At 46.6% G+C, this 26,232-nt stretch overlaps 1 protein-coding gene across 3 annotated transcripts in view; it reads left to right on the forward strand.

The window, feature by feature from the left end:
- The window catches only part of LOC148517162 (potassium channel subfamily T member 2-like), a 161,705-nt gene continuing 135,473 nt past the window's right edge, over positions 1–26,232 (forward strand). For all 3 annotated transcript variants that reach the window (XM_088479045.1, XM_088479047.1, XM_088479048.1), the window contains exon 1: positions 1–680. In XM_088479045.1, the coding sequence (XP_088335171.1) occupies positions 595–680 (86 nt within the window). In that variant the 5' untranslated portion in view covers positions 1–594. The remainder of the gene's footprint in view (positions 681–26,232) is intronic.

Raw genomic sequence — 26,232 nt, forward strand, 5'->3', positions numbered from 1 at the left:
ATAGAGCTGTGCATTATACAGATCTATAGGTGTCTCCTGTATAAGCTACAGGGATGAGGAATTTATACCTGTCCTCCTGCACATCCTTTGTAGCCATCTAATCTGCCACCTGTTTCTGGATGTAGCACTCAAACCTCTCCGGGTCCTGCTATCCTGCATAGACCCTATATAGCCTCTAAGGATTTAACACTTTGATGTACAGGAGAGAATCCATGGAACGAGTTTGAAAGTAAAGAGATTTAGGTCTAATTCCCACTTGGGATTTCTTCCCTGTATGAGCTTCCTGCAAAGGGGGTTCTCTTAACCTGGGGCATTCAGGATGAGTTTCTATTATCCCAGCCTATACTAAGTCTCAGATCCCCTTCTGTCCCCTAGATAAGGTATTGTTCTTCACCCCCTTCCATAGGCTAACACTGATTGCACAGGATGCTAGCAAAGCCAGGAGTAGAGGAGCACAGAGGGAAGGTGATAGGTGTTATGCTAACTGAGAACACTCCTTAAAAACTGGACATGCTCGGCTAAAATACCCAGCTCCCAGAACAGCTTTTGGCAACTGAAGTTCCCTGAGGAGACTGGCACTGGGCGGGTGGAACCATGGAACTGGAGAAAGAAGTGCAACCTCTACCTCCACGCTATCGTTTTCGCGACCTACTGATGGGTGACTGGCAGCAGGATGACAGGTAATGCCGATGCACATGGGGGGAGTGCGAGGGAAAGAAAGAGTTATACTTAACTTATGAGAGAAACATTTATGACAAATGCTTTAGGGGGACATGCAAAAACCTAGGAGTACCCCCTATTCTAGGTGCCAACTTTTTTAAATGATTAGGAATGCTCAAATTCTCCTTCTCCAATAGAGATAGCAGGTATACCCATATTATGGTGAGCAGGCATAGCATTAATCCACAGATGTCTGCACTCTGTACAGAGTAATAGAGAGGAGATGTATAATACACAGTTATTACCGGGATCTCCCCCCAGAGGTGTCTGCGCTGTGTACAATGTAATAGAGAGGAGCTGTATAATACACAGTTATTACCGGGATCTCCCCCCAGAGGTGTCTGTGCTGGGTATAGTGTAATACAGAGGAGATGTATAATACACAGTTATTACCGGGATCTCCCCCCAGAGGTGTCTGCGCTGTGTATAATGTAATAGAGAGGAGATGTATAATACACAGATATTACTGGGATCTCCCCCCAGAGGTGTCTGTGCTGGGTATAGTGTAATAGAGAGGAGCTGTATAATACACAGTTATTACCGGGATCTCCCCCCAGAGGTGTCTGCGCTGTGTACAATGTAATAGAGAGGAGCTGTATAATACACAGTTATTACCGGGATCTCCCCCCAGAGGTGTCTGTGCTGTGTACAATGTAATAGAGAGGAGCTGTATAATACACAGTTATTACCGGGATCTCCCCCCAGAGGTGTCTGTGCTGGGTATAGTGTAATAGAGAGGAGCTGTATAATACACAGTTATTACTGGGATCTCCCCCAGAGGTGTCTGTGCTGTGTATAGTGTAATACAGAGGAGATGTATAATACACAGATATTACCGGGATCTCCCCCCAGAGGTGTCTGTGTATAGTGTACAATGTAATAGAGAGGAGCTGTATAATACACAGTTATTACCGGGATCTCCCCCCAGAGGTGTCTGTGCTGTGTACAATGTAATAGAGAGGAGCTGTATAATACACAGTTATTACCGGGATCTCCCCCCAGAGGTGTCTGTGCTGGGTATAGTGTAATAGAGAGGAGCTGTATAATACACAGTTATTACTGGGATCTCCCCCAGAGGTGTCTGTGCTGTGTATAGTGTAATACAGAGGAGATGTATAATACACAGATATTACTGGGATCTCCCCCCAGAGGTGTCTGTGTATAGTGTAATAGAGAGGAGATGTATAATATACAGATATTACCGGGATCTCCCCCCAGAGGTGTCTGTGCTGTATATAGTGTAATAGAGAGGAAATGTATAATACACAGATATTACCGGGATCTCCCCCCAGAGGTGTCTGCGCTGTGTATAATGTAATAGAGAGGAGATGTATAATACACAGTTATTACTGGGATCTCCCCCCAGAGGTGTCTGCGCTGTGTATAATGTAATAGAGAGGAGATGTATAATACACAGATATTACTGGGATCTCCCCCCAGAGGTGTCTGCGCTGTGTATAATGTAAGAGAGATGAGATGTATAATACACAGATATTACTGGGATCTCCCCCCAGAGGTGTCTGCGCTGTGTATAATGTAATAGAGATGAGATGTATAATACACAGATATTACTAGGATCTCCCCCCAGAGGTGTCTGCGCTGTGTATAGTGTAATAGAGAGGAGATGTATAATACACAGATATTACTGGGATCTCCCCCCAGAGGTGCCTGCGCTGTGTATAATGTAATAGAGATGAGATGTATAATACACAGATATTACTGGGATCTCCCCCCAGAGGTGTCTGCGCTGTGTATAATGTAATAGAGAGGAGATGTATAATACACAGATATTACTGGGATCTCCCCCCAGAGGTGCCTGTGCTGTGTATAATGTAATAGAGAGGAGCTGTATAATACACAGATATTACTGGGATCTCCCCCCAGAGGTGTCTGTGCTGTGTATACTGTAATAGAGAGGTTATGTATAATACACAGATTTTACTGGGATCTCCCCCCAGAGGTGTCTGCGCTGTGTATACTGTAATAGAGAGGAGATGTATAATACACAGATATTACCGGGATCTCCCCCCAGAGGTGTCTGTGCTGTGTATACTGTAATAGAGAGGAGATGTATAATACACAGATTTTACTGGGATCTCCCCCCAGAGGTGTCTGCGCTGTGTATACTGTAATAGAGAGGAGATGTATAATACACAGATATTACTGGGATCTCCCCCCAGAGGTGCCTGTGCTGTGTATAATGTAATAGAGAGGAGCTGTATAATACACAGATATTACCGGGATCTCCCCCCAGAGGTGCCTGTGCTGTGTATAATGTAATAGAGAGGAGCTGTATAATACACAGATATTACTGGGATCTCCCCCCACAGGTGTCTGCGCTGTGTATAGTGTAATAGAGAGGAGCTGTATTATACACATATATTACTGGGATCTCCCCCCAGAGGTTTCTGCCCTGTGCATAATGTAATAGAGATGAGCTGTATAATACACAGATATTACTGGGATCTCCCCCCAGAGGTGTCTGCGCTGTGTATAATGTAATAGAGAGGAGATGTATAATACACAGATATTACTGGGATCTTCCCCCAGAGGTGTCTGAGCTGTGTATATTGTAATAGAGAGGAGCTGTATAATACACAGATATTACTGGGATCTCCCCCCAGAGGTTTCTACGCTGTGTATAGTGTAATAGAGAGGAGATGTATAATACACAGATATTACTGGGATCTCCCCCCAGAGGTGTCTGCGCTGTGTATAATGTAATAGAGAGGAGATGTATAATACACAGATATTACTGGGATCTCCCCCCACAGGTGTCTGTGCTGTGTATGATGTAATAGAGAGGAGCTGTATAATACACAGATATTACTGGGATCTCCCCCCACAGGTGTCTGTGCTGTGTATGATGTAATAGAGAGGAGCTGTATAATACAAAGATATTACTGGGATCTCCCCCCACAGGTGTCTGCGCTGTGTATTGTGTAATAGGGAGGAGCTGTATTATACACATATATTACTGGGATCTCCCCCCAGAGGTTTCTGCCCTGTGCATAATGTAATAGAGATGAGGTGTATAATACACAGATATTACTGGGATCTCCTCCCAGAGGTGTCTGTGCTGTGTATGATGTAATAGAGAGGAGATGTATAATACACAGATATTACCGGGATCTCCCCCAGAGGTGTCTGTGCTGTGTATAATGTAATAGAGAGGAGATGTATAATACACAGATATTACTGGGATCTCCCCCCAGAGGTGTCTGCGCTGTCTATAGTGTAATACAGAGGAGATGTACAATTCAAATTGTTCCCTGAATAAGATGTCTACACCGTAGATAAAAAGCTGTATAATTGCCCTATTGTATTCTAGTAGGTGAAGAAACTATGTATTTCCTGTGATATCCGGACAGATACTTCTTGTTCTGTACACATTTCCGGAGATTTGGAAAGATTACAAGGGCATGCTGTCCATTATCTGCTAGCGCTTAATCTGTTGATCTTAACTGAAAGCTCCAGGAAATAAAAGGGATATAATCTTGACTGATTTAATGTACAGAATCCATTCAGCTACCATGGGGTAAAATCATTCATGTGTCACAATGTTCCTATTAATGAGGATGTATTCTCTTAGTTCACTGGCTGGAGTCTGGCCTTAGCGCTATACACACAAGCAGGTGTAACAGGGCAGGCAATAGTCCTGTTGTGAGGTGTTCTTGTGATGTTCAATGATTTTTCTGATAGAAACATTTTGGGGCTGATTATGAGTGTCGGGCAGATATATGACCATGTGCTTAATGCAGCTAACCACATGGCTTCTTGCATATAATGTGTCGGCATTAGTGTCGGCACTTACACCTACCCCATGCTGGTTGCTAGAGATCTGTCTGACACAGGCATCTCTTCACCATACAGACTCCACAGAATAGTAGGGAACTCTGGCTACACGCCTAGGAGACTCTGTCAAAACGGTTCTCTTGTATGTGTCTGCACTGAACCAGAGTACAGGCTGTGGTTGTTGCCTCTGTCAAGGTGCGTATATGGTGCAGCGCATGCATAGTTGGCAGATAATTATACACCCTATATCCAGTTTATTCCTTAGGGCCCATTTATCATTGTGTATTTGCGGGTTAACAGCAAATATTAATTTTCCCCTAGAAGTATGAAGGTGATCCATTCCTGCAGGCAGCCGCCTCCCCCATAGGTTTCTATGGAGGTTGCGATGCTGCCAAATTTACCAACTTCTGGAATGTGATGCATTCTGAAGATTTGCCCCCGCAGCGAATGCCATCTGAAGATGGCATTAGCCGATGTAACCTATGGGCTACACATCACATAGTTAGCCACCAGATGGTTCCCCCGGAATCCTCCCCGGCAATGGCAGTCGCACATGTGCAATCAGCAGGACTGAGTATGTGCAGGAGCCCCGGCAGCACTATGGGCACATCGCAGGGACAGGCTCCTTTCAGGGCTCCTGTCCCTCGGTGCATCTGTCCCTTCAGGTGCTGGTTGATACATTTCGGCACTATGATCGCATTTTTCAGTGTGTTCATGGGCGGTAATGTCGTGCCCAGATCGCATTGCAAATGTGATCATTAATAGATGGGCCCCTTACTCACTGTGTAACTGGTATGCGGTGTGTGAGTACACAGATCTCCTCCTTGCTGATACATTCCTTCACCCTGACTAGCTTATGGTTGTGGGCAGTTAGCAACTAAGGGGTCCCGGTCATGTAGGCTTTATAGCAAAGTATTTGTTTGTGTGGTGATGTTACGTGGTGGATGTGCAGTGCAAATACAATACGCTGGGTGCTAGACCCTCTGTATTCTAGACTAAGGGGTCCATTTATCAACGAGTTTTATCATGCGCAACAAGTTTTTAAAAGTTTGATAAATGGTGCTCCAGCCAATCATCTCCTAAATGTCAGTTATCAAACAGATGACAGTTGGGAACTGATTGGCTGTAGCATCATTATTGTACGCTACAAGTTTTAAAACACGTTGCTTATGATAAAACTTGTTGATAAATGGGCCCCTATGATTTCTTTATTAAACAAATTGATAATGTATTCACATTACTTGGGTTTTTACAATGAAAATATATACAAGGGTGGTTCAATAATTAAGGTAACGAGACCTATCACATGTGTAATGTTCTCTATTTCATTCTAATTTCCCACCAGGCCAGAGCAGGTTGCCCTCTGCTTTCCCTCACAGCCATTAGACTCTGCCTCATATCAGTCATAGAGCCAGATGTTTTTGAGGTGTACGGGAACAGAACAGGTTTGGGTTTGGTGCACCACCTCTGATAACGGCAGGACAGACCTTCAAGATGAGCAGCGATCCGGACGGCCAGGCACGTCCATCACATATGACAATTTGTGACGCACTGAAGGTCTGATTCAGGAGGACAGACGCATTTGAGTTAGTGATATTGCTGACTAACTGAACATCTCAGTGGGTGCTGTGCACAACATGGTTCATGAGAACTGGGGTACAGGAAAAAGTGTTCACGCTGGGTGCCGAAGCATCTCACAGAAGTTCATAAAACCAATAGGGTGGGATTATCTCTCATACACGTGATGCGGTATCATGAGGAGGGAGTACAGTTCTTGCAGCGTATTGTTACAGGTGATGGGGCCTATTCATCAACACCAAACTAACAGTTTTAAGGACCTTTTTCCTTAATTTACAGTTTTTCGGTATTCATTAATATACTTAACGCAGGAGATAGACTTAACCAGGAGGTATCAGTGATATCTGTGTTAATTTACACTTTTCCAAATTAAGCAATTCATCAAATTCACAAAATTATGTAATTTCTAAATTTGATGGTGTTACTGTACGCCAGGGGTGGGGAACCTTTTTTCTGCCAAGGGCCATTTTGATATATATAACATTATTTGCGGGCCTAGTCTAGGCCATGCCCCCTCCGTGTGATGTCACATGGGGGCAGTGCCACAATAGCCGGTGATTACAGCAATGCCTGGATCATCCAGAGGATGTTTCGGGGATCTATAAGGGCAGCGGTGTGACCATCTGAAGAGTCCTAAGGATGCTCCAGGTAGCACTGTTGCATAGATTCTGGCTGCAGGGAGCCATTCTAGGCACCCTGCTAGCCAAATGAGGCTAGCAGATAAAAGCTCTGAGGGCCAGACCAAATGATACCGAGGGCCTTATACGGCCCCCGGGCAGGAGGTTCCCCATCCCTGCTGTACGCCATTTCCAGATGGCGTACAGCCCCCGATAGTGTAGGAAAGGGACAATACTTACCTGCTTTCAGCTCCCTCCTCCAGGTCCCTCCGGCTCCAACTTCATCTTCGGGTCACTTCTTTGACTCCTCCCGCTGATTCCTTCGGTCTCCCTCCTCTGACGGCTCTGGTGGCACTTTCTTCCTGCCAGTGCATGTTACTGCTGACGGGAAGCGTCTCCCCTCCGTTCCCCGGTGTAAGTAAGCTTAACAATTGAAGAAGTGCCACCAGGGAACAGAGGGGAGACGCTTCCCGTCAGCAGCGGCAGGCAGAACATAGATTAGTATTTTGAAAAAAATATATATATTCAATTAGCGCATCTGTAGTCAGTGGTACGCAAGCGCTGCTTCTCTGAATAGAGGTAGCGCATGCGCAGCAATGATTCCAAGGTAGGAACAGGTAGGGAAAAGTATCTATTTTCCTAAAAGTTGTCATTGCAAATATGACAGCTTTTCAGAATAGATACTTATGGAGCAAAGAGAGGAATGATGAATTCCTCCTGTAATTAGGTAGAACTCCATGCAAGTTCTAAACCTAATTACCTCCAGAGAATTTTTAGTAATGATGAATAGGCCCAAATGAAACTTGTGCATCATGTGACACCGGAGACGAAGCAAGCATACAAGACATGGAAACTCGCATCATCCCCACCTTCTTCTATGCTGGGATAGATGCCTTGGTGTACCATTGGAACAAATGCTTAGACAAGTATGGGGACTATGTGGAAAAATAATCTGTACCAAGGCCATACTATTGATTATATGCATATCTGTGTATGAGTTGAATAAATTTATGCAATGAGAGGTTTAACATCTCTGGCGATTTCGGCGGGTCACGGCAGAGCTTGCTAGCAGCAATGCTGGGGCCCGGACTGCAACCGGACACATGGAGATTTCATGTAAGGTGATTCCTTGCTTACGGGGTATCGCGCTCGGCAGTCCTTGCTTCCGGCGCTGGAGACGCTGCGAAAGCCACTGCAGTGCAGGCCCGGCCGCTTCCCCGCGTCCTCACTAGACCATCTGGACCTTATCGTCTGACGCCGAGGATCGGCAGCAGACACTTCTGCTGCCATGAGGCCAGCATACCCGGCTGGTTGATGCAGCTTAGGGGAGGTAGGTTCTCCCCCTACAGCTCCTCTCCCGACCCAGACGCAGTTCCTTCAAAGGTTTTCGCACGTTTGGGTCGCTCCTCTTACCCGCCTCGTGTATATGAGATGCTCACAGTCCACTATTGGTGCGCTGCTCTAGCTGTTGGTCTCAGGAGGTTTTGGTTCAGTCTCCCTGTATACCTCTCCCATGGGTCAGGTATATAGTGCTCTATATCCTACCAGGCATCGTGTTTTGAGTAGTTGATTCAGAGCCCATTGTAACTAAATTACATATGCATTGTTTGTGACTGTGTGCTAGCTGCTGTGTTGATACTGCCTTTTATTTCTGACTGTCAGTTATAACTATCACTGTTTTTCTCCTCATCCCTCTGTTGCAGGTGTGTGCGGTTTTTTCTTTATACTTCACATTTCATTGTTATTTGTGAAGGCTGTCACATTACATTACTTTGCTTTGTTAACTTTATAATTGGTATGTCAAACATTAAAGGGAATCAGGAGGGGGAGGACCCTTTGCTGGTTTCATGTAAACCCTGTTTGGCAGGTTTGTCCTCTGAGGACTTTATAAAGGAATGGTTTGTGTGCTGTCTGTTATAAAGAGTCACCTCACCAGTCCAGTATACCAGTCACTGTACAGGAGCTATCTTGGATGTCCTCCTTGTCTCAGGTAATGAAGCAGTTTGTGGATTGTATGGCTACTCCCACATTGCCTCCTTGTATGGGGTACCCACAGCAGCTATGTTTGCACCTCCTACACATCCTTCCTCGATGGATCTTATGCCCACTCAAGTCAGAGTATGACTCAGTTAGTTGTTGCGAGCAGGCCGGTAGTCACTAAGGTGCCTAAACGGAAATTCTCTTTTTATCGGTCTGTTCAACATATGGATTCGGACGCATAATCGGAGGAATCAGATGATGCACAGGGTTCTTCTTCGGGGTCTATCTCGGGAGAGGGCGGTCAAGTCAATCCTAGATATACAGGATGATGACCCAGCTCCTAGTAAGAAGGCTCCAGTGTTTAAAAACCAGAAGGTGGTAAAAGCTGAGTTTCCTAAATCTGAGCAGCTCACTGAGCTTATGGAAGAGGCATGGGGTAACTCGGATAAACGGTTCTAAAAGATTAGCATTGTTGTATCCTTTCCCAGCTTCTGAATGTACTAAGTGGGAAATCCCTCCTACTGTGGATGCTATGGTGACACACTTAGTCAGGAATGCTACGTTGCCTATTCCGTCAGAATCTTTTCTTAAGGATCCTACAGATAGGAAAATTTAAACATGTCTTAAGGCAATATTTTCATCATCTGGAACTGTTACTCGTCCAGCTGGGGCATGGGTAGCCAAAGCTGTTGAAAAATGGACGAGGGCATTGGAGGATTCTCTACCAGATGCTGCCAGAAAACAGCTCACATATATCTCCCACATACGGGAAGCAGCCTTCTATTTGGGAGGAGCTGCAATAGAAGCGGGAATCTTAGCTTCTAAAGCATCGGCAGCCTCAGTGGTGGCCCGTAGGGTGCTTTGGTTAAGATCTTGGAAAGCTGGTACAGGGTCAAAGAAGGCTCTGGAATCCTTACCTTTCTATGGAATTATACTTTTTGGAGCAGAGTTAGATAAGATAACAGCTACTCTGACAGCTTCAAAACCTGCAGGTCTGCCATATACGGCTACATTCAAGTTTAGGCAGTTTTTTTTTTTGGTCCTTTCATCCTCCGTGACGAGTAAAGGAACATTCTTCTTCCAGGCCACCTAGTTTTCGCAGAACAACCAGGCGACAAACTAAGAGGTATGAGCCAGCCAGACGTCCAGGTTCTAACCCGGACGACAAACTCTCGGCCTGATGGGGTGGGCCTCCTCCTGGGGGATCCCAGGGTGAGAGGCCGATTTCTTCAGTTTGCGGAGTACTGGCAACAAACAACAGATGCCTGGGTCTCTCAGGGGTATGCCCTCACTTTCCGGAGCCATCCTTCCCAGAAATTTTTCTGCACAAATCCTCCATCAGATACGGTCAAGGCCTTGACCGTTCATGAAGCCATTTACTTTCTGCTGAAGGCAGGGGTAATAATCCTGGTTCCTGTGTTGCAACAAGGAAGGGGTTATTATTCCAATCTATTTTTGGTTCAGAAACCGAATGGGTCTAATCTGAAAACCCTCAACAAATTTACCCATGTACCCAAGTTCCGTATGGAAACTCTTCGGTCAATTATTTTGGCAATGGAGTCTGGGGATTTTATGGTTTCCCTGGACATTCAGGATGCGTATCTGCATGTGCCTATTACGCCATCCCACCAGCAATTTCTACGGTTTGCTGTCCTACAACAACATTACCAATTTCAGGCACTACCCTTTGGTCTATCAATGGTCCCTCGGTCTTTACCAAAATAATGGCGGCTATGAAGGCCTACCTCAGGTGTCAGGGTATCGGAATACTACCATATCTGGACGACCTTCTGATCTTGGCAGTCTCCAGCTGTATTACAACACGATCTCCAACTGACCATTGCCTGCCTACAGAAGCATGGCTGGATCATCAATTGTAAGAAATCCTCTCTTTCTCCAACATAGCAGATGGTACATCTGGGGGGCACTTCTGGATTCTCAGGAACAAACGGTGTTTCTGCCATAGGGCAAGATTGCGGCCCTATCATTGTGTGTACACAAATTTCTATGCAAGCGAAGGGTATCCATTCTATCAGCGATGCAGGTCCTGGGGTAAATGGTATCCACCTTTTTGAAATGGTGGGATATGCTCAGTTCCATTCCAGGCCTTTGCAAAAATTGCTTCTCTCCAGGTGGGAATGGACAGTATCATATAATTAGGTCCCAGAGGTCCTTCTCTCTCCAGAGGTTCGTTTCTCTCTTGTGGTGGCTACAAAAGGATCATCTGGACAAAGGTCGCCCATTTTGGGTTCCAAATTGGGTGCTTCTCACCACGGAGGAAAATTCAAGCAGGAAGGCGGAACAGTAACACTAGTGGTTCCTGCTTGGCCCAGACTTCATTGGTTCACCGACATACGGAATCTATTCATAGACAGTCCGTATCCTCTTCCTCTGTAGCCGGATCTGTTAGCACAGGATCCCTGCCTGCATCCGGACTTACCTCACCTGTCTTTTACTGCGTGGCTCTTGAATCTTCCATTTTAAGAGCCAAAGGTTTCTCCAGCTCTGTGATTCATACAATGCTTAGGGCACGAAAGCCTTCCTCTGCCCGCATCTATTAGAGTTTGGCATTCTTTTGGTCAATGGTGTTCCTACAGAAAATATGACCCTAAGTGTTTAGGGTTTCCCGGGTACTGGCTTTTCTCCAAGCTGGATTAGACCTTGGTCTCCACCTGGCCACTTTGAGAGTGCAGGTTTCTGCACTGTTAGTCTGGTCCAGAGAAAGATTGCTTCTTTACCAGATGTTAGAATTTTTTTTCAGAGGGTTCTCCGAGTTCAGCCTTCCTTTGTCCCACAGGTAGCACTGTGGGATATGTCTTTGGTTCTCAAGGGGCTACAAGCTCCCCCATTTGAACCTCTGGGCTCTGTAGACTTGAAATGGTTGACAGTGAAGACACTTTTTCTTCTTGCTATCTCTTCTGCTTGCAGAGTCTCTGATTTGGCAGCTTTTTTTTATCGCTCACCATTTTTTGATTTTGCACCAGGATAGAGATGTTCTTCGTACAAAGGAGGGTTTTCCTATGGTAGTGTCCCTTTTTCATGTAAATGAAGACATTGTAGTTCCAGCTTATCAGGCTCCAGATCTTTCTGTAGGTGAAGCTTCCCTGGATTTAGTTTGTGCTCTCCGTATCTATGTGGAGCGCACAAACTCTGTTAGAAATCAGATGCTCCTTTTGTGTTATATGGTTTTCACAAATGAGGATGGCCAGCTAATAAGCAGACTCTGGCGAAATGGCTATGCATTACTATCTCTCTGGCGTACACATAGGCTGATCTCCCTGTCCCAAGCATGGTGACAGCACATTCTACTCGGTCTGTAGGGCCATCATGGGCATTTAGTCGTGGTGCCTCTGCTAAACAAGGCAGCCACGTGGTCTTCTGTCCACACTTTTCTTAGGTTCTATGCCTTTGATACTTTTGCCTCTCAGGATGCTTCCTTTGGGCAACGAGTTCTCCTTTCTGCTCAGGAGTGTCCCCCACCCTAGGGGAACTGTTATGGTAGACTTACCTAGATAACTCCTTTTCTTCAATGTCCATAGGGTCCACAAAGCACCCACTGACGCTGCATGGGTAGTTTTTTCTTTTGGTCACAGATTCCCTAATTTTGTGTAAGAGTTTCTGGTGTACGATTGCTCTTCCTTCTCCTCTTTCCTGCTCCTTGGCTTGTTACTAAACTGAAGGCCTTTGGCTAGGAGCGGGGTATACATGGAGTAGGACCCGAGGCATCCTGGGAGCTGAAGCTTTAACTGTTTGGTGCCTGGATCTCTCCAACCATAATACCTCCATGGTATCCCTGTAGACCCTATGAACATCGAAGAAAAAGAGTTATCTAGGTTAGTCCTCCATAACTCTTAATTTTTTTTTTTATCACAGTTCTGCATCTCTTTGGGGTTTATTCATGATTTTAATTAATATTCTAATGCGCCGCGGACACCATTGCTCCGGCGCGGTCACAGCTTCTCCTTTCAGAGCAGTGACACTAGTGCGCATGCGTGACCTACAGATCACATATGCGCACAAGAGCCCCAATGTCCTGCGGAAGGAGCCAGACAGGGGCGAAGGGATCCGGAGCTGGTAGTGGGAGCACTCGCCCTCTGAAGTTGACGAATGCTCCCGCAATCAAGCTCCGAAAATATTGTATTTTTGGAGCTTGATGAATTCTGTCCCCATACTAGTGGGGACAGCGGGCCATATCTGTGATTCTGTATCTCCTGCTTTACCTTCTTAATGAATGGCCTGATAACATTTTCACCTGCAATTGTAGAAATTAAGTGATGAATAGGCCCCTAAATCACAGTTCTACATCTCTTTATCACAGTTCTACCTCTCTTTATTTATCACAGTTCTACATCTCTTTATCACAGTTTTACTTCTCTTTATTTATCACAGTTCTACATCTCTATTTATCACAGTTCTACCTCTCTTTATTTATCACAGTTCTACATCTCTTTATCACAGTTTTACTTCTCTTTATTTATCACAGTTCTACATCTCTATTTATCACAGTTCTACATCTATTTATCACAGTTCTACCTCTCTTTATTTATCACAGTTCTACCTGTCTTTGGGCTCTATTTACTACAATCCGCATATTGAATGCGGATTGTAGTGTGATATTACCGAGTGAATTCGCATTGCGAATTCAGGCAATATCACAGGGATTTACTATAAATCCCTTGCAGGGACAGAGCTTGCGATAAAGCTCTGTCCCTGCGGATCCCATCCGCACTCTAGTCGCGGTATTTTCGGAAAAAATACCGCGACTAAGAGCCCGCGCATGCGCCGACCGACCACCACTACTACCCCCCACCGACGCTAAGCCCCGCCCCCCCAGCGCTAAGCCCCCCCCGCGATCGCGGACCCCCGCGACCCCCCCTCCCCCCCTGCGACCCCCCCCCCTTCATTACACTTACCTGCATCCTCCTGGCCTCCGGTGGTCTTCTCCGGGCTTCCCGATCAGGTGATCTCCCATACTGCACTGGGGCCCGATCACCTGATGACCGGGTCCCAGTGCACTGTGGGAGACCAGCTGACCGGGGAGGAGCCATCACCGGAGGCCCGATCACCGGTCCCTGGATTCAGGATAGTAAAAAAAAAAATGTTTAATTTTTTTTTTCTTTTTTTTACAGCAATCAGCTTGCGGTTTGCTTAGACCACATAGCTGATTACTGGTACCAGCTCCGGCCTCTGCTCTCCCCGTTAGAGCAGAGTGGGAGCCCGGTAACCGGGGGAGACCCTGGATAACGCCACCTCCAGGTGGCGTTATTATCACAGGGCTTCCCCCGGTATTTTTTTACAATTTATTTTTAGTAACTTGCACACAGATCACATTTCCCATTACAATTATGGGAAATGCGATCTGCTTTACTAAAAATAAGTGATACTGGGGGTTGGAGTAGAATTTTACTAATTCTACTCCAATTGCCCTGTAATAATAACTACTGGTGAAACTAAAATAATGTGAAAAGGGTGTGAAAACACCCTTTTTCACTTTATTTTAGTAAAAATAATGTTAATAAATAGAGCCCTTAATCACAGTTTTACTTCTCTTTATCACAGTTCTACATCTCTATTTATCACAGTTCTACCTCTATTTATCACAGCTCTACATCTCTCTTTTTTTTTTTTATCAGCGTTCTGCATCTCTTTATCAAAACACTTTGGCTGCTGTTGTAAATGGAGGGACCCATGTACTGTACATTGAAGCGATACTTAATATTTGCAGGTACCCCCTGAAAACTAGTGTTTCTTCTTCCTCCATAAGGGACACAGGCTTTATGCTGGGTATAGCTTAGTGGGTTGGAGTTTGGGCACCACATAGTTAAACTTGTCACCAAAACCTAGGCTCCCCCCTCCCTCTATACCCCAGCCACAGGCATGAGTTTTTTAAGCTGTGAAAACCGCTTCTTTTTTTCACTTTTATGTATTTTTATTTTTACTGAGTGGGCAGCGCTGGGCATCCAGAGGGACGCCCACGTTTCCGCATAATCGCCCCTGCGCCAGCGGGTGCAGCGTGGGCGACTGGGTCAGCGTCTTCAGCCAGAGCCCTGGACACAGCAGGGAGTTGCAAGCCACAGCCCAGCGCACCAGGGGACAGGTAAGATGGCTCCTTGCTTGTCGCGGCTTCTCACTGCCGGTCAGGGTGACACCAGTGGTGCTGGCAATGGGAACCTAGGTCCTCACCACATGCCCACTAGACCACCAAGGCATGCTGGCAATGGGGTACCGCATTGTAGGCGGCCATTTGCCCTGGGGTCCATGCCATAAGGGGGAGGTAGACTCTCCCTGTTAGCTCCTCCCCCGCCCCTGGTGCTATCCTTTAAGAGGCATTCTATCCCAGGGTCACTCCTCCTCTCTCCCCTTCTTCACAGGCACTGGGCAGCCATTTTCACAGTGCCTGCTCTTGCAGCTCGTCTCCGGAGATTGCAGGCTCCTGATCTCCCTGTGTTCCCCGCCCTCAGCGGTCAGGTTATACATATAGCTCCTTCCTTCCTTATTGGGGTTGGTTTGTTGAGTGCTTATTGCCTTTTCTACTGTGCATTGAATGTTTCTGTGTGTATATCTGTTTAATGTACTTTGCATTGTCTCAGTCTCTGTATAGCCCCACTTAGTTTTCTATTTGTGGTGCATTTACATTCATTGCTGTATCCTTATTGGCACTTCACAGTTCCTGGCTCTTGTATGTGGGGACCTTATTGGTTTCGGTACTATGTTACCAGGGGTTATGGTACCAGGGGTAAAACACCCAGGGAGGTGGGTGCTTCAAAGCTGCGTAATTGAAGGCCTTGTGTTGCTGTCTTTTCTTCACAGGTTCCGGACCACGATAATTTCTGTGTTCGCTGTTTTACTACCCCACAGCAGGAGGTTCCTTCAACTTTACCTGCCAGCCAGGAACCGGCTTGGGTTTCTTTGCTATCCAAGGTAATGTTGCAGGTAGTTGATAGGCTCTCATCCCTGGGGTCCGCTCCTCCTGCTGGTGGCCCCTCGGGTATGGCCCAGTCCTCCAATGTGAAGCCATCCCCTCTTCTGCCTTTTGCTGTGGAGCCTCCTTGGATGCAGTCCTTTTACACAGTCAGTTCAGGGTTTGGCACAGGTATCAGAATCTTTCAAACAGATGCTGGACAGGGAGCACATATCTAAACGGAAGCCTTTTAAAAGGGACAGCTCTACACCCCTGTCTGGTATTGATTCAGACTCTGAAGTTTCCTCAGGCCATGAGGAAAACGTATCTGTAGCCTCTGATGTTGAGTTCTCTTCTATTTCGGAGGATTCCCAAACTCAGGTAGACGTAGTTTCTTTGATCAAAGCAGTTAAATCAAGGATGCATAACCAGCCCCTATGTGCAATAGTCCAGTTTTTAAATGTTTAAATGTCAAATCAAGGCCGTTTCAGAGTTCCCTTTTTCGGCGCAGCTTGAGGACCTTTTGGCGGAGACATGGTCCCATCCTAATAGGCGCTTCCAAGTTTCTAAGCGCATTACTTCCATTTATCCTCTGCCGGCTGCCGATTAGGCTAAATGGGAGTTTACTCCCCTGGTGAATGTGCATGATGCCCGCCTGGTCACAAATACCACTCTACCTCTTCCTAACTTCCCTTAAGAATCTGACAGATAGGAAGTTGGAAACTTTTCTTAAGTCTATTTACTCTTATGCAGGTGCAGTATCTCGTCCCACCCTCGCATCAGCCTTGGTTGCTAAGGACGCCCTGGAGGATGGCCTCACCTCAGGTACCCACCTCAGGTACCCACAGGAACAAGCTATTGTCTCTCGTAGGCGGCTTCTTATCTTGTAGATGCGACGCTAGACACAGATATACTAACTTCCAAGGTTTCGGCCTCTTCAGTGTCAGCTGGAAGAGCCCTCTGGCTTTATTCCTGGTGGGTGGATACTGACTCTAAGAAGGCCCTTTTCGGGGGATGTTCTCTTCCGGAATTGTACAAAATAGTGGCTACAGTGGCGGCATTTAAGACAGCCTTTCTGCCTTCTGAGGCAGCCCCTAGGTCTCGATCTTTTTATTTTTGCTCCTTTCGTCCGCAGGGTAAAGCCAAAAGCTTGTTGTTCTCTAGGTCCCATGGATCCTCTGCTAAAGGTTCTAAACCAACAGGTAAGCAACCCTGGTCTACCAGACACCCTGCTACAAAACCAGCCAACAAGCCTGCTGCATGAAGGGGCAGGCCTCCACCTCGGGGACACCAGCGTGGGAGGCCGGCCTCTTTGTTTTTCTGAAATTTGGAAGGCGACCATGGATGACATCTGGGTAAGAGGGGTGGTTTCCCAGGGTTACGCGTTGACCTTTCGGGAGCATCTTCTGACTCCACAGGTCTTCCTTTTGATCAGGAGAAAGCAGGAGCCTTGAGAGAGTCCATTCACTCTTTACTGGCCTCCAAGGTCATTGTTCCGGTTCCCGCGTCTTAGCAAGGCACAGACTTCTATGCCAGTCTGTTTCTGGTTCGGAAGCCGAACGGATCCTTCCGACCGATTCTTAACCTGAAGTCTCGCTCCATTATTCTAGCCATGTAGCCGCAGGACTTCATGGCCTCTTTAGACATCCAGAATGCCGATTTGCATGTTCCCATCCATCTCAGTCACCAGCTATTCCTCAGGTTTGCGGTCCAGGAGGATCATTTCCAGTTTTGGTCTTTGCCATTTGGACTTTCCACGGCTCCTCGTGTCTTCACAAATGTCATGCTGGCTCATTTTTGGAGCAGGGGAATCCGAATATTTTCATATCTGGTCAACCTGCTTCTTCTGGCCCAGTCTCCGGAGGTTCTCATGGAGCACATTCGGGTCACGGTGGATCTTCTCCAGGCTCATGAATAGGTCATCAATTGGAAGAAATCCTCTCTGACTCCGGTCCTCTGCCAATATGTTTCTGAGGTTCTATTCCGTTGACACCTTCGCCGCCCCTGATACGGCTTTTGGGGCGAAGATTTCTCAGCGCAGCCCAGGAGCGTCCCCTCCCTTAGGGGAGTAGCTTTGGGACATCCCAGCACAGAGCCTGTGTCCCCTATAGGGGGAGAATAAAAGGAGATTTATGTGCTTACATGTTATATCCTTTTCTTTGATTCCATAGGGGACACAGGGTGCCCACCCTGACACACCTGGCTTGTGGGGCTTTGCTCTGTTTCCGGGTCTCCTGTTCACATTTCCTGTGTGTTTGGACCTGAGTGTGTGCCGCTCTTCCTTCTTCTTCTTCTCGCTCCTTGCCTTAGACTTGCTAACTTAACTAATGTGCCTGTGGCTGGAGGTGGAGTATAGGGGGAGGGGGGAGCCTGGACTATGAACATGTTTAACTATGTGGAGCCCAGACTCCAACCCACCAACCTATACCCAGCATAGAGCATGCGTCTCATATGGAATCGAAGAAAAGGATTTAACAGGTAAGCACACAAATCTCCTTTTATGGGGGGATATCCCTCAAATAGTATTTGTTAAATAGACCCCTATATCTCACAGCTCTGCATCCTTTTTTATCAGCTCTGCATCTCTTTATTTACAGCTCTACATCTCCACTGTGAGGTGGTGAATAGCAGAATCCACTTACCTGTATCAGCGTGTGCAGGTCCCCCGACGAGTCCCTCCAGCGCTCTGCTCTGTCCTCAGGCTCCGGAGGCTGGTCGGACATGTGTGCTCCCCAGTAGAGCACAAGAAAGTTTAGAAAAAGAAAAAAATATATATATATTTTTTCTAATCTGTCATGTGGTCTGCTGGGAAACCACATGACAGACCAGCAGGACGGAGCCGGAGGCTGCTGCGCGGACAGGTAGGTCGGGGGGGGTCGTATGAAACTTAACGCATCTGTAGGCAGTGCTGCGCATGCGCTGGTTTTACAGATGTAACAGCGCATGCGCAGCACTGTTTCCAGATGCGATAAGGTAGTGTAGGCAGGGAAAAGTATCTATTTCCCGAAAAGCTGTCATCGCAAAAATGACAGCTTTTCGGAATAGATACTTATGGAGAGGTGGAATGATGAATTCCACCTATAATTAGCTAGAACTCCATGAGAGTTCTAAAGCTAATTATCTCCATTGAATTTTTATGTTTAATGAATAGGTCCCAGAATCACAGCTCTACATCTTTTTTAATACAGCAATGCCACTTTTTTATTGTGGCTCTGCATATCTTTTTTTACAGCTCTGCTTCTCTTTATCACAGCTCTGCATCTATTTTTTTTATCACAGCTCTGTCTCTTTATCACAGCTCTGCATATCTTTATCAAAGCTTTGCTTTTCTTTATCACAACTCTGCACCTCTTTATTTATTACAGCTCTGCTTTTCTTTATCACAGCTTTGCATCTCTTTATTTATCAAAACTCACTTCCCCTCACACTTAACGATGTGTACCCTATGGGCCGACATACCGTACAGCGGGTACACATTGAGTGATGCAATGAAGGATGGAACGATTCCTCGTTCCATCCTTCATTACCTGCAACAGCACCACATGCGATATCTGGTTGGCCGTGCAGAACGGCAGTCCGGACTACAGACCATGCGAACGTGGGAGCACGCAAGTAGTCTGTACACACTGGACAATCCGGCTGATAGGTCATTCCGATTTGGCCTGAAACCACATATCGGGCCGACATTGCCCTAGTGTGTACCCAGCATTAGGGTTTCACTCCATCTTTTCCATTATTATGGGTCCTCCTGCTTTTTCTTTCATTTAGTTTAGCCAGGCTGCCTTTGTAGTGACACTCCTTTTACTGTCTTCTGGGGTCTTTTTGTTTGTGGGGACTTACTACTTCTCTCCATAGCTGTTCTCATGTCCCCTTTATATGAGCACTCTCCTCTCTTCATATTTGGGATCTTTGTCCCTGATTTGTGTGGTATTTCCCCATCACGGCATAATTGGGGATGACTCATCTCTTCAAAAAGTTATGGTATCAGGGATCACAGGAACTCCTCCCTATGGCCCCTTATGGGATGTCCCATACTGTCCTTACTGACAGACATCACCACAGCCCTGTATCACTCTGCACAATTTTCCCTGACAGGACTAATCAAATAGCTGTGTCACGCCACCCCTCTCTTCTCTAGGGATGGCCATTGACCATCGATGGTTAACAATGGTCGATAGTCTTGCCATCAATGGCAGAGCAGGAGGCAATGTTTTTATTTTTATCTCCCTTGCAGCATGAAGGTAGGAGGGCACAGAGCTCAGCTACACCCCTGATATGACCTCCAATACCTGCCCCTTTCCTGATTGGCTGAAAGTCAGAACTGGATTTACATCATTGGGGCCTGTAGGCACACAAGCTTTGCATCTTCTTAATCTTCCACTAACCATTAATTTGTTTCCCTGGTCCAGTTGTAAGTCAGTATATAACGTCAACATCCTCCACAATTCTGATAAGTTTATATTAGCTGATTTTTATTTCATTCATTTAGTTTGTATGTTGTGCTGATGAAATAGAAATTTTGATTTACAAGTTGTACATGGAATGGCCCTAGTCATATGTTTGCAAAGGTTCACCTACCTGAAGCGCAGGAGGAGGCAAGACCGGTGAGAACCTTGGTAGTCTTCACATGCCTTAGAAGGTTTCCTTTAAGTGCCTCTTTAAGAAAAAAAAATCTGTAACATGTGTAATGCTCCCTGGTGGCATATGTGTGTGTGATAGCCAGAGTGGGAACAACTGAGTGAGTTCTTTGGCTTTAGGTTGGAGTCATCTGAGAGCTCTGATGGGCATATTTATTATTTATCGGGTTCTAGCACTGATAATTAGAATTTCTTATTGCCACTATTTGTGGCAATAAGAATTGATTGTTGGCCAAAATGTATTAAAAAAATCACACGCAAGGATAGGGGCTCTGAAAGGAGCCTGTCCCTGCTATGTGTTTGAAATAAAGTGATCACTGTGGGGGCTGCTTTTGCGATAAAAAACTAGGTATCTCCATCAGACCCCTGCACATACTTTTGGGGAATACTTAATATTTGTGGGTACCTCTGAAAATGGGTGTTTTGGTGGATATCATCCTGCCAATATTAATTGATAAATAGGCCCCTGAGAAAGAGAGTTTGGTCTTCTTGGCCCTGTATTCTCTTGGCTGTTCTCATACTTCATTGTCTCTACCCCTTACCTGTCCTTAATCCCACCTTTATGTGTCGGGACTCTGAGGGTCCCTTCTCTGTCCATTGCCTTCTCCGTAGCACTTAGGCCCTGATTCAGAGCCAGATGCTCTGACCAGAGCGCTCGCTCTGAATCAGGTACCCTCCTACATTAATATGGAGCGTCCTCCTGGACGCTCGTATAGCTGTGGGTCACCACTCACAGCATATACGAGCGTGCAAAAAGATGGTCGCAATGGTCTTGACCATCGCGACCATTGGACTTGCAAGGGAAACCCTGCGGTCGCGTTTCCCAGCCGCAAGGCCAGGAGTGATTTTGGCTCTATCAGAGCCAAAATCACTCCCACTGACATCACTAGTGATGTCAGTGGGGCTGGCTTCAGACGGTAGGCGTTCCCATGGGAACGCCTCCGTCTGGCAGGCACGCCCCCGGTACGCCCACCAAAGGGGGTGTGCTGTCAATCAACATCGACAGTACGCCCCCTTTGGTGCGAGACCCGGAGCGATGGAAAGTCCTTCGCTCGCTGGGTCTCGTGCATGCGCACGACGGAGCTCCCTCCGTCGTGCGCATGCGCAGTGGGGACCATCGACCCACTTGCGAGCGTACTGCCGCTCGCGAGTGGGTCTGAATGACCCCTTATTCCCTTGGAGAGCTCATCAGGGGGCCCATTTATTAATGATCGCATTTTGCAATGCGATCTGGGCATGCAGTACCGCCCCTGATCGCATTGCAAAATGCGATCCTATCTGCCGGATGTATTATCCGGGACATGCAGGGAGACGGGCTCCGAAAAGAGCCCGTCCCTGCGATGTCTCTGGAGGGCAGTCGGGGCTTCTGCGCATGCGCAGTCCCGCGGACTGCACATGAGCGGTGCCCATTGCCGGCGGAGGGATCTGGCAGACAGAATGTCAACATGGACATTAGGTCGACAAGCAATATGTTGACATTCGTATATGTAACCATAAAATGTTGACCTGTTCATAATGTCAACATCAGAATGTTGACACACATTTTTTGCATATTTTAGCCTAAACCTAACCTTAAAATGAACACACTAATGCACTGTGGACATTCTATTGTCGACATGTTAAATGTCGACATTATGAACATGTCGACATTTATGAATTTACGATCTTATATCCATGTCGTCATTCCGTCTACATTCAGAACCTGTATACATTCTGATGTCGACATTCTGACTGGATCCCCTCCTTCAGAGGCTCTGGTCCTGCTTCCCCGGCCCTGGCTCCAGGGCACAGGCTCAACTCGCACTTATTGATCTATTCCCCTCTAACACTCATGGCCTTTATTCTTTTCTTCTTACTTTGACTATTACAACCTCATCCTGTTTCCATAAAAAACTTTCACACACCTCCTACAACTATATTTATCTCTCTCTCCTGTTTTAATTAGCTGGTGACATATCACCAAATCCAGGCTCCATATACATACAGCAGATTCACTACAGAATAATAAACCTGCAAACCTCACACACATCACTAAAATGTGCCTTATGGAATGCAAATGTGCCTTTGCAATTCCGTCCTGCTAAAATTCAAATACTGCAGGAGGCGTCTCAAGTGAAGTGACGCCTCCTGTCAGCATCTTCGATTCCAGTGTTGCGACCGAGGTCGCAGCCTGGGATCACGTTTTGTGGCATCGGCCAGCTGAGTGAGCCTACATGGATGCTCAACCTGGCCTCATCCCTCCCAGAAAACTGGGAGGGGAGGCATGCAGATCGTCCCCGTCTCATCACCGTATATGCGCAGAAAGGGTCCTGCACATGTGCAGATTTCCAACATACCTCCCAACTGTCCCGCTTTCAGCGGGACAGTCCCGTTTTAGAGGCATTGTGCCACTATCCCACCCACGGCCCGCAGTATTCCGCGGGCGGGGGAAGTTGGGGAGGACTCGCTAACACCGCTGCTCTGCATAGCTTGATGCCTGTGTACGTCATCTATATAGACAGATTGGTTGGTACTTTGGGCCTGATTCAGAGGCCTCAAGGCCGCTCGCACAGCTGTGGGTGACCACCCACAGCTTGTGCGAGCAGCCTGGCGATGGTCACGATTATCACGACCATCGGTATTGCGAGGAGACCCTTGTGGTAGAGTCTCAGCACTCGCAATGCCAAGTCACGAGTGATGTCAGTAGGGCCGCCCACAAATGGTAGGCGTTCCTTCGGGAACGCCTCCGTTCATTCAGCCACCCCCCCTACCTGCCTACAAAACGGGGCGAGCTGTTGATCAACATTGACAGCCTCCCCGTTTTGCTGCGAGCTCCGGAGCGAGTGAAGGTCTCACTCGCTCCGGGGCTTGCGCACGCCGCACCATCGACCCGCTTACGAGCGCTATGCGCTCGCGAGTGTGTCTGAATCAGGCCCTTTATCTCTGTTCACTTTATCTGTATCCAATGTTTAGTAAATAGACCACATAAAGTGGAATGTCAGTGGCATAAATTTTGATTTCTGCACATATAGGAAGCCAACCAGCTCTTATCCTAACCCTTTGTCCCATGGTCACTGTCTACCCCATCTGTGTCACCCTGTCTGTCCCTCCCCTTTAGAATGTAAGCTCTCACGAGCAGGGCCCCCTTCCCCCATGTGCTTTTTCTTTCCTTACGGTCTTATATTATTATTTACTCCTTACAACAGCACCTAACCCCTGACTTCTGCCACCCTGGTACTTATTTGAGTGATGAGACCGCTGCTGCAGCAATGTGTATATACCATGTACTTGTCCTGCAATGTCTTGTACTGTAAGTCACTGTTCTCTTGTTCAAATAAATAGTTTATGCCCTTTGTTAGGTGCTGCAGAACCCTTGTGACGCCATATAAATAAATGATAATAAAAAAATATAATAATAATCATCTACTACCACTTGTTCTGTCCCATCACGTCATTATTTTGCCATTTAACTTATAGGGGCAAATTTATTATTGTATATTTACAGCTTAATCCCAGAAAACAACCATTTTTGGGGGTTAACCACAAATATTAAGTGTCCTCCAGATGTATGAAGGAAGGACAGCAGCCGATATCTCCATTCACACTGACAGTCGCATCCCCTATAGGTGATATATTCTGGAGATTGGCCCCGCAGCTAACACCAATAAAAGATGGCATTAGCCACTGCTGCCTATGGATTACACATTGCATAATTATCCGGAAGAGTGCTCGTCTGAAACCCTCCCCAGCAATGGCAGCTGCAATTTGCAGTCAGCGTGACTGCACATGTGCAGTAGCCCCGACAGCACTCTGGGCACATCACAGTGACGTTCTCCTTTCATAGCCCCTGTCCCTGCGTGTGCCGGATGATACTTCCAGGCGCTGAGATTGCATATTGCAATGCAATCATGGGCAGTAATGTCATGCCCAGCTCCAATTGTGAAATGTTATCATTCATAAATGAGCCCCATAGACAGATGCTCTACCTCTCTGCTACTTGTTCTTCTGTTCTAAGCTTTATCTTATTGTGTATGGTGCTGTGGAGCCTTGTGGTGCCTTATAATTAATGGTAATAATACGTAAGTGCAGAGAGATAATAACATTTGACGCTCCATAGTCCGGGATAGAGATTCGGAGAAAGGGAAGACTAGTGTTCCAGTACATAATGTGCCTACTGCGACAGCTAAATGTGCTACTGAAAAAAAATCAGTGTAACAATCGGATGCCAATAGCACGGGTTCACTTTAGGTGAAATTCATGTGAGCTCCATAGACAGCAAATACTTATTCCAAAGCTGCAGCTGAACTTGCTCTGAGAGTCAGATGTTCGGCATCTGCCCCCTCCCCTTTAGAATGTAAGCTCTCACGAGCAGGGCCCTCTTCCCTCATGTGCTTATCCTTCACTTAATTATACTCTAATTCACAACAGCACCCAACCCTTGGTTACAGACACCATGCTGCATATCTAAGTGTTATGCAGCAATGTATAAATCATGTATCTGTCCTGTATTGTTTGTACTGTTAATTTCTGTTTTCTTGTGTGCTTATGTGTCTATGTACTGTGTAAGGCGCTGCGGAACCCTTGTGGCGCCATATAAATAAAGGATGATAATAATAATAATAATAATAATATGGATGTACAGTTTAAATGTTAGAAGAGTGAACTCCAATACTACTACTTGCATGAGTAAGAGAGCATGGGAAAACCATAATCTGTTATCCTAAAGCCACATAGCAGGAAGAGAGAGGTAGAGTACATCTGTCAAATTACAACCAATTGTAAGCTCTTCATGCAAGTGAGCAGAGTACCACTCAATAACCCTGAGGAATGTTGGGATTGTAAGGATGATTGTGCACTCGAAGTTAATGTTATGTGAAATATATCTTGAGACTGGACTTGTCTACTAAGTGAAGTGTGAGAAACTATCGTGAATAAGCACTGTGTAAAGTGACTTTGTAAATAAATGCATTATAATATTATATTATAGGGCCTGTTTCACCAAGGATCGCAATTGCAAAGCTGCCTGCTTGCTGCTTTGCAATTGCGATCCTTGCTATTATGCAAATGTAGCAGGAGGTGTATTACACCCCTGCTGCATTTGCGATTCCAGCACTGCGTCGAAGGTCGCAGGCTGGGATCACCATCGCGACCACCGATGGTCACGATGGTGGACAGCGCCGAGCCTCCGTCCAGATTGCGAACTCAGGACACTGCGTTGACACTGCCCCTGTTTCCAGGAACGCCGGCCACCCCTGCCCCGCCCCTTAAATGCCTCTGCCTGTCAATTAGGCAGAGGCATTCAAGGATCTGCGTGTGACTACGCAGGACCCATTCTGCACACTCACAGAATGGGTCCTGCGTACGCGCAAATTCCTGATAATCGTGAATCTACGATCAGCAGTGTGCTTTAGGCACCCTTGGGGGGACTTAGGGTTAGGCTAGGGGAAGGAGGGTTAGGCACCACTGGGTAGAGGTTAGTGTTAGATACCCCCTGTCCACCCAGGAGGGTTATATTTAGGGTGTGTCAAGGGGTGGTTAGGGTTATGCACCACCGGGGGGGAGGTTAGGGTTAGGCACCACTAAGGGTGGGTTAGGGTTAGAGGGGAGGGTTAGGGTACTTACCAGCCGCAATCGGGATCTCCACTGTTCGGGATTCCGGCATCGGTATTACGTCCAACTGGAACACATCCGGCGGCATTACATGCCGATACTTACACGAGAGATGATAGCCACCTATATCAGCAAAACAATGCCATCCATTCACAACACTCGATCACACTGCCTTGCCTATAGTGGTACAGAGAGTTCCATTACGGGAGAGATGAGGATGAGCATTGGGGTGTGTAATACAGATTTAGAGGACACAACCCTTAGTCCTTCACTTTGGCTTGAGGCCTAGACAGCTGTTTCCTCACGGATAGGCCACAACGTCCTTCATGATAGTGTGAAGCCCAGACAACCATCTTCTCTGACCTTACGCGAGGCAGCACCTACACTTTATTAAAATGACTTCAGCTTTTGATCT

The sequence above is a fragment of the Taudactylus pleione genome, unplaced genomic scaffold, assembly GCF_031769625.1.
Source record: "Taudactylus pleione unplaced genomic scaffold, aTauple2 ptg000226l, whole genome shotgun sequence".
In the NCBI taxonomy this organism is placed as follows: Eukaryota; Metazoa; Chordata; class Amphibia; order Anura; family Myobatrachidae; genus Taudactylus; species Taudactylus pleione.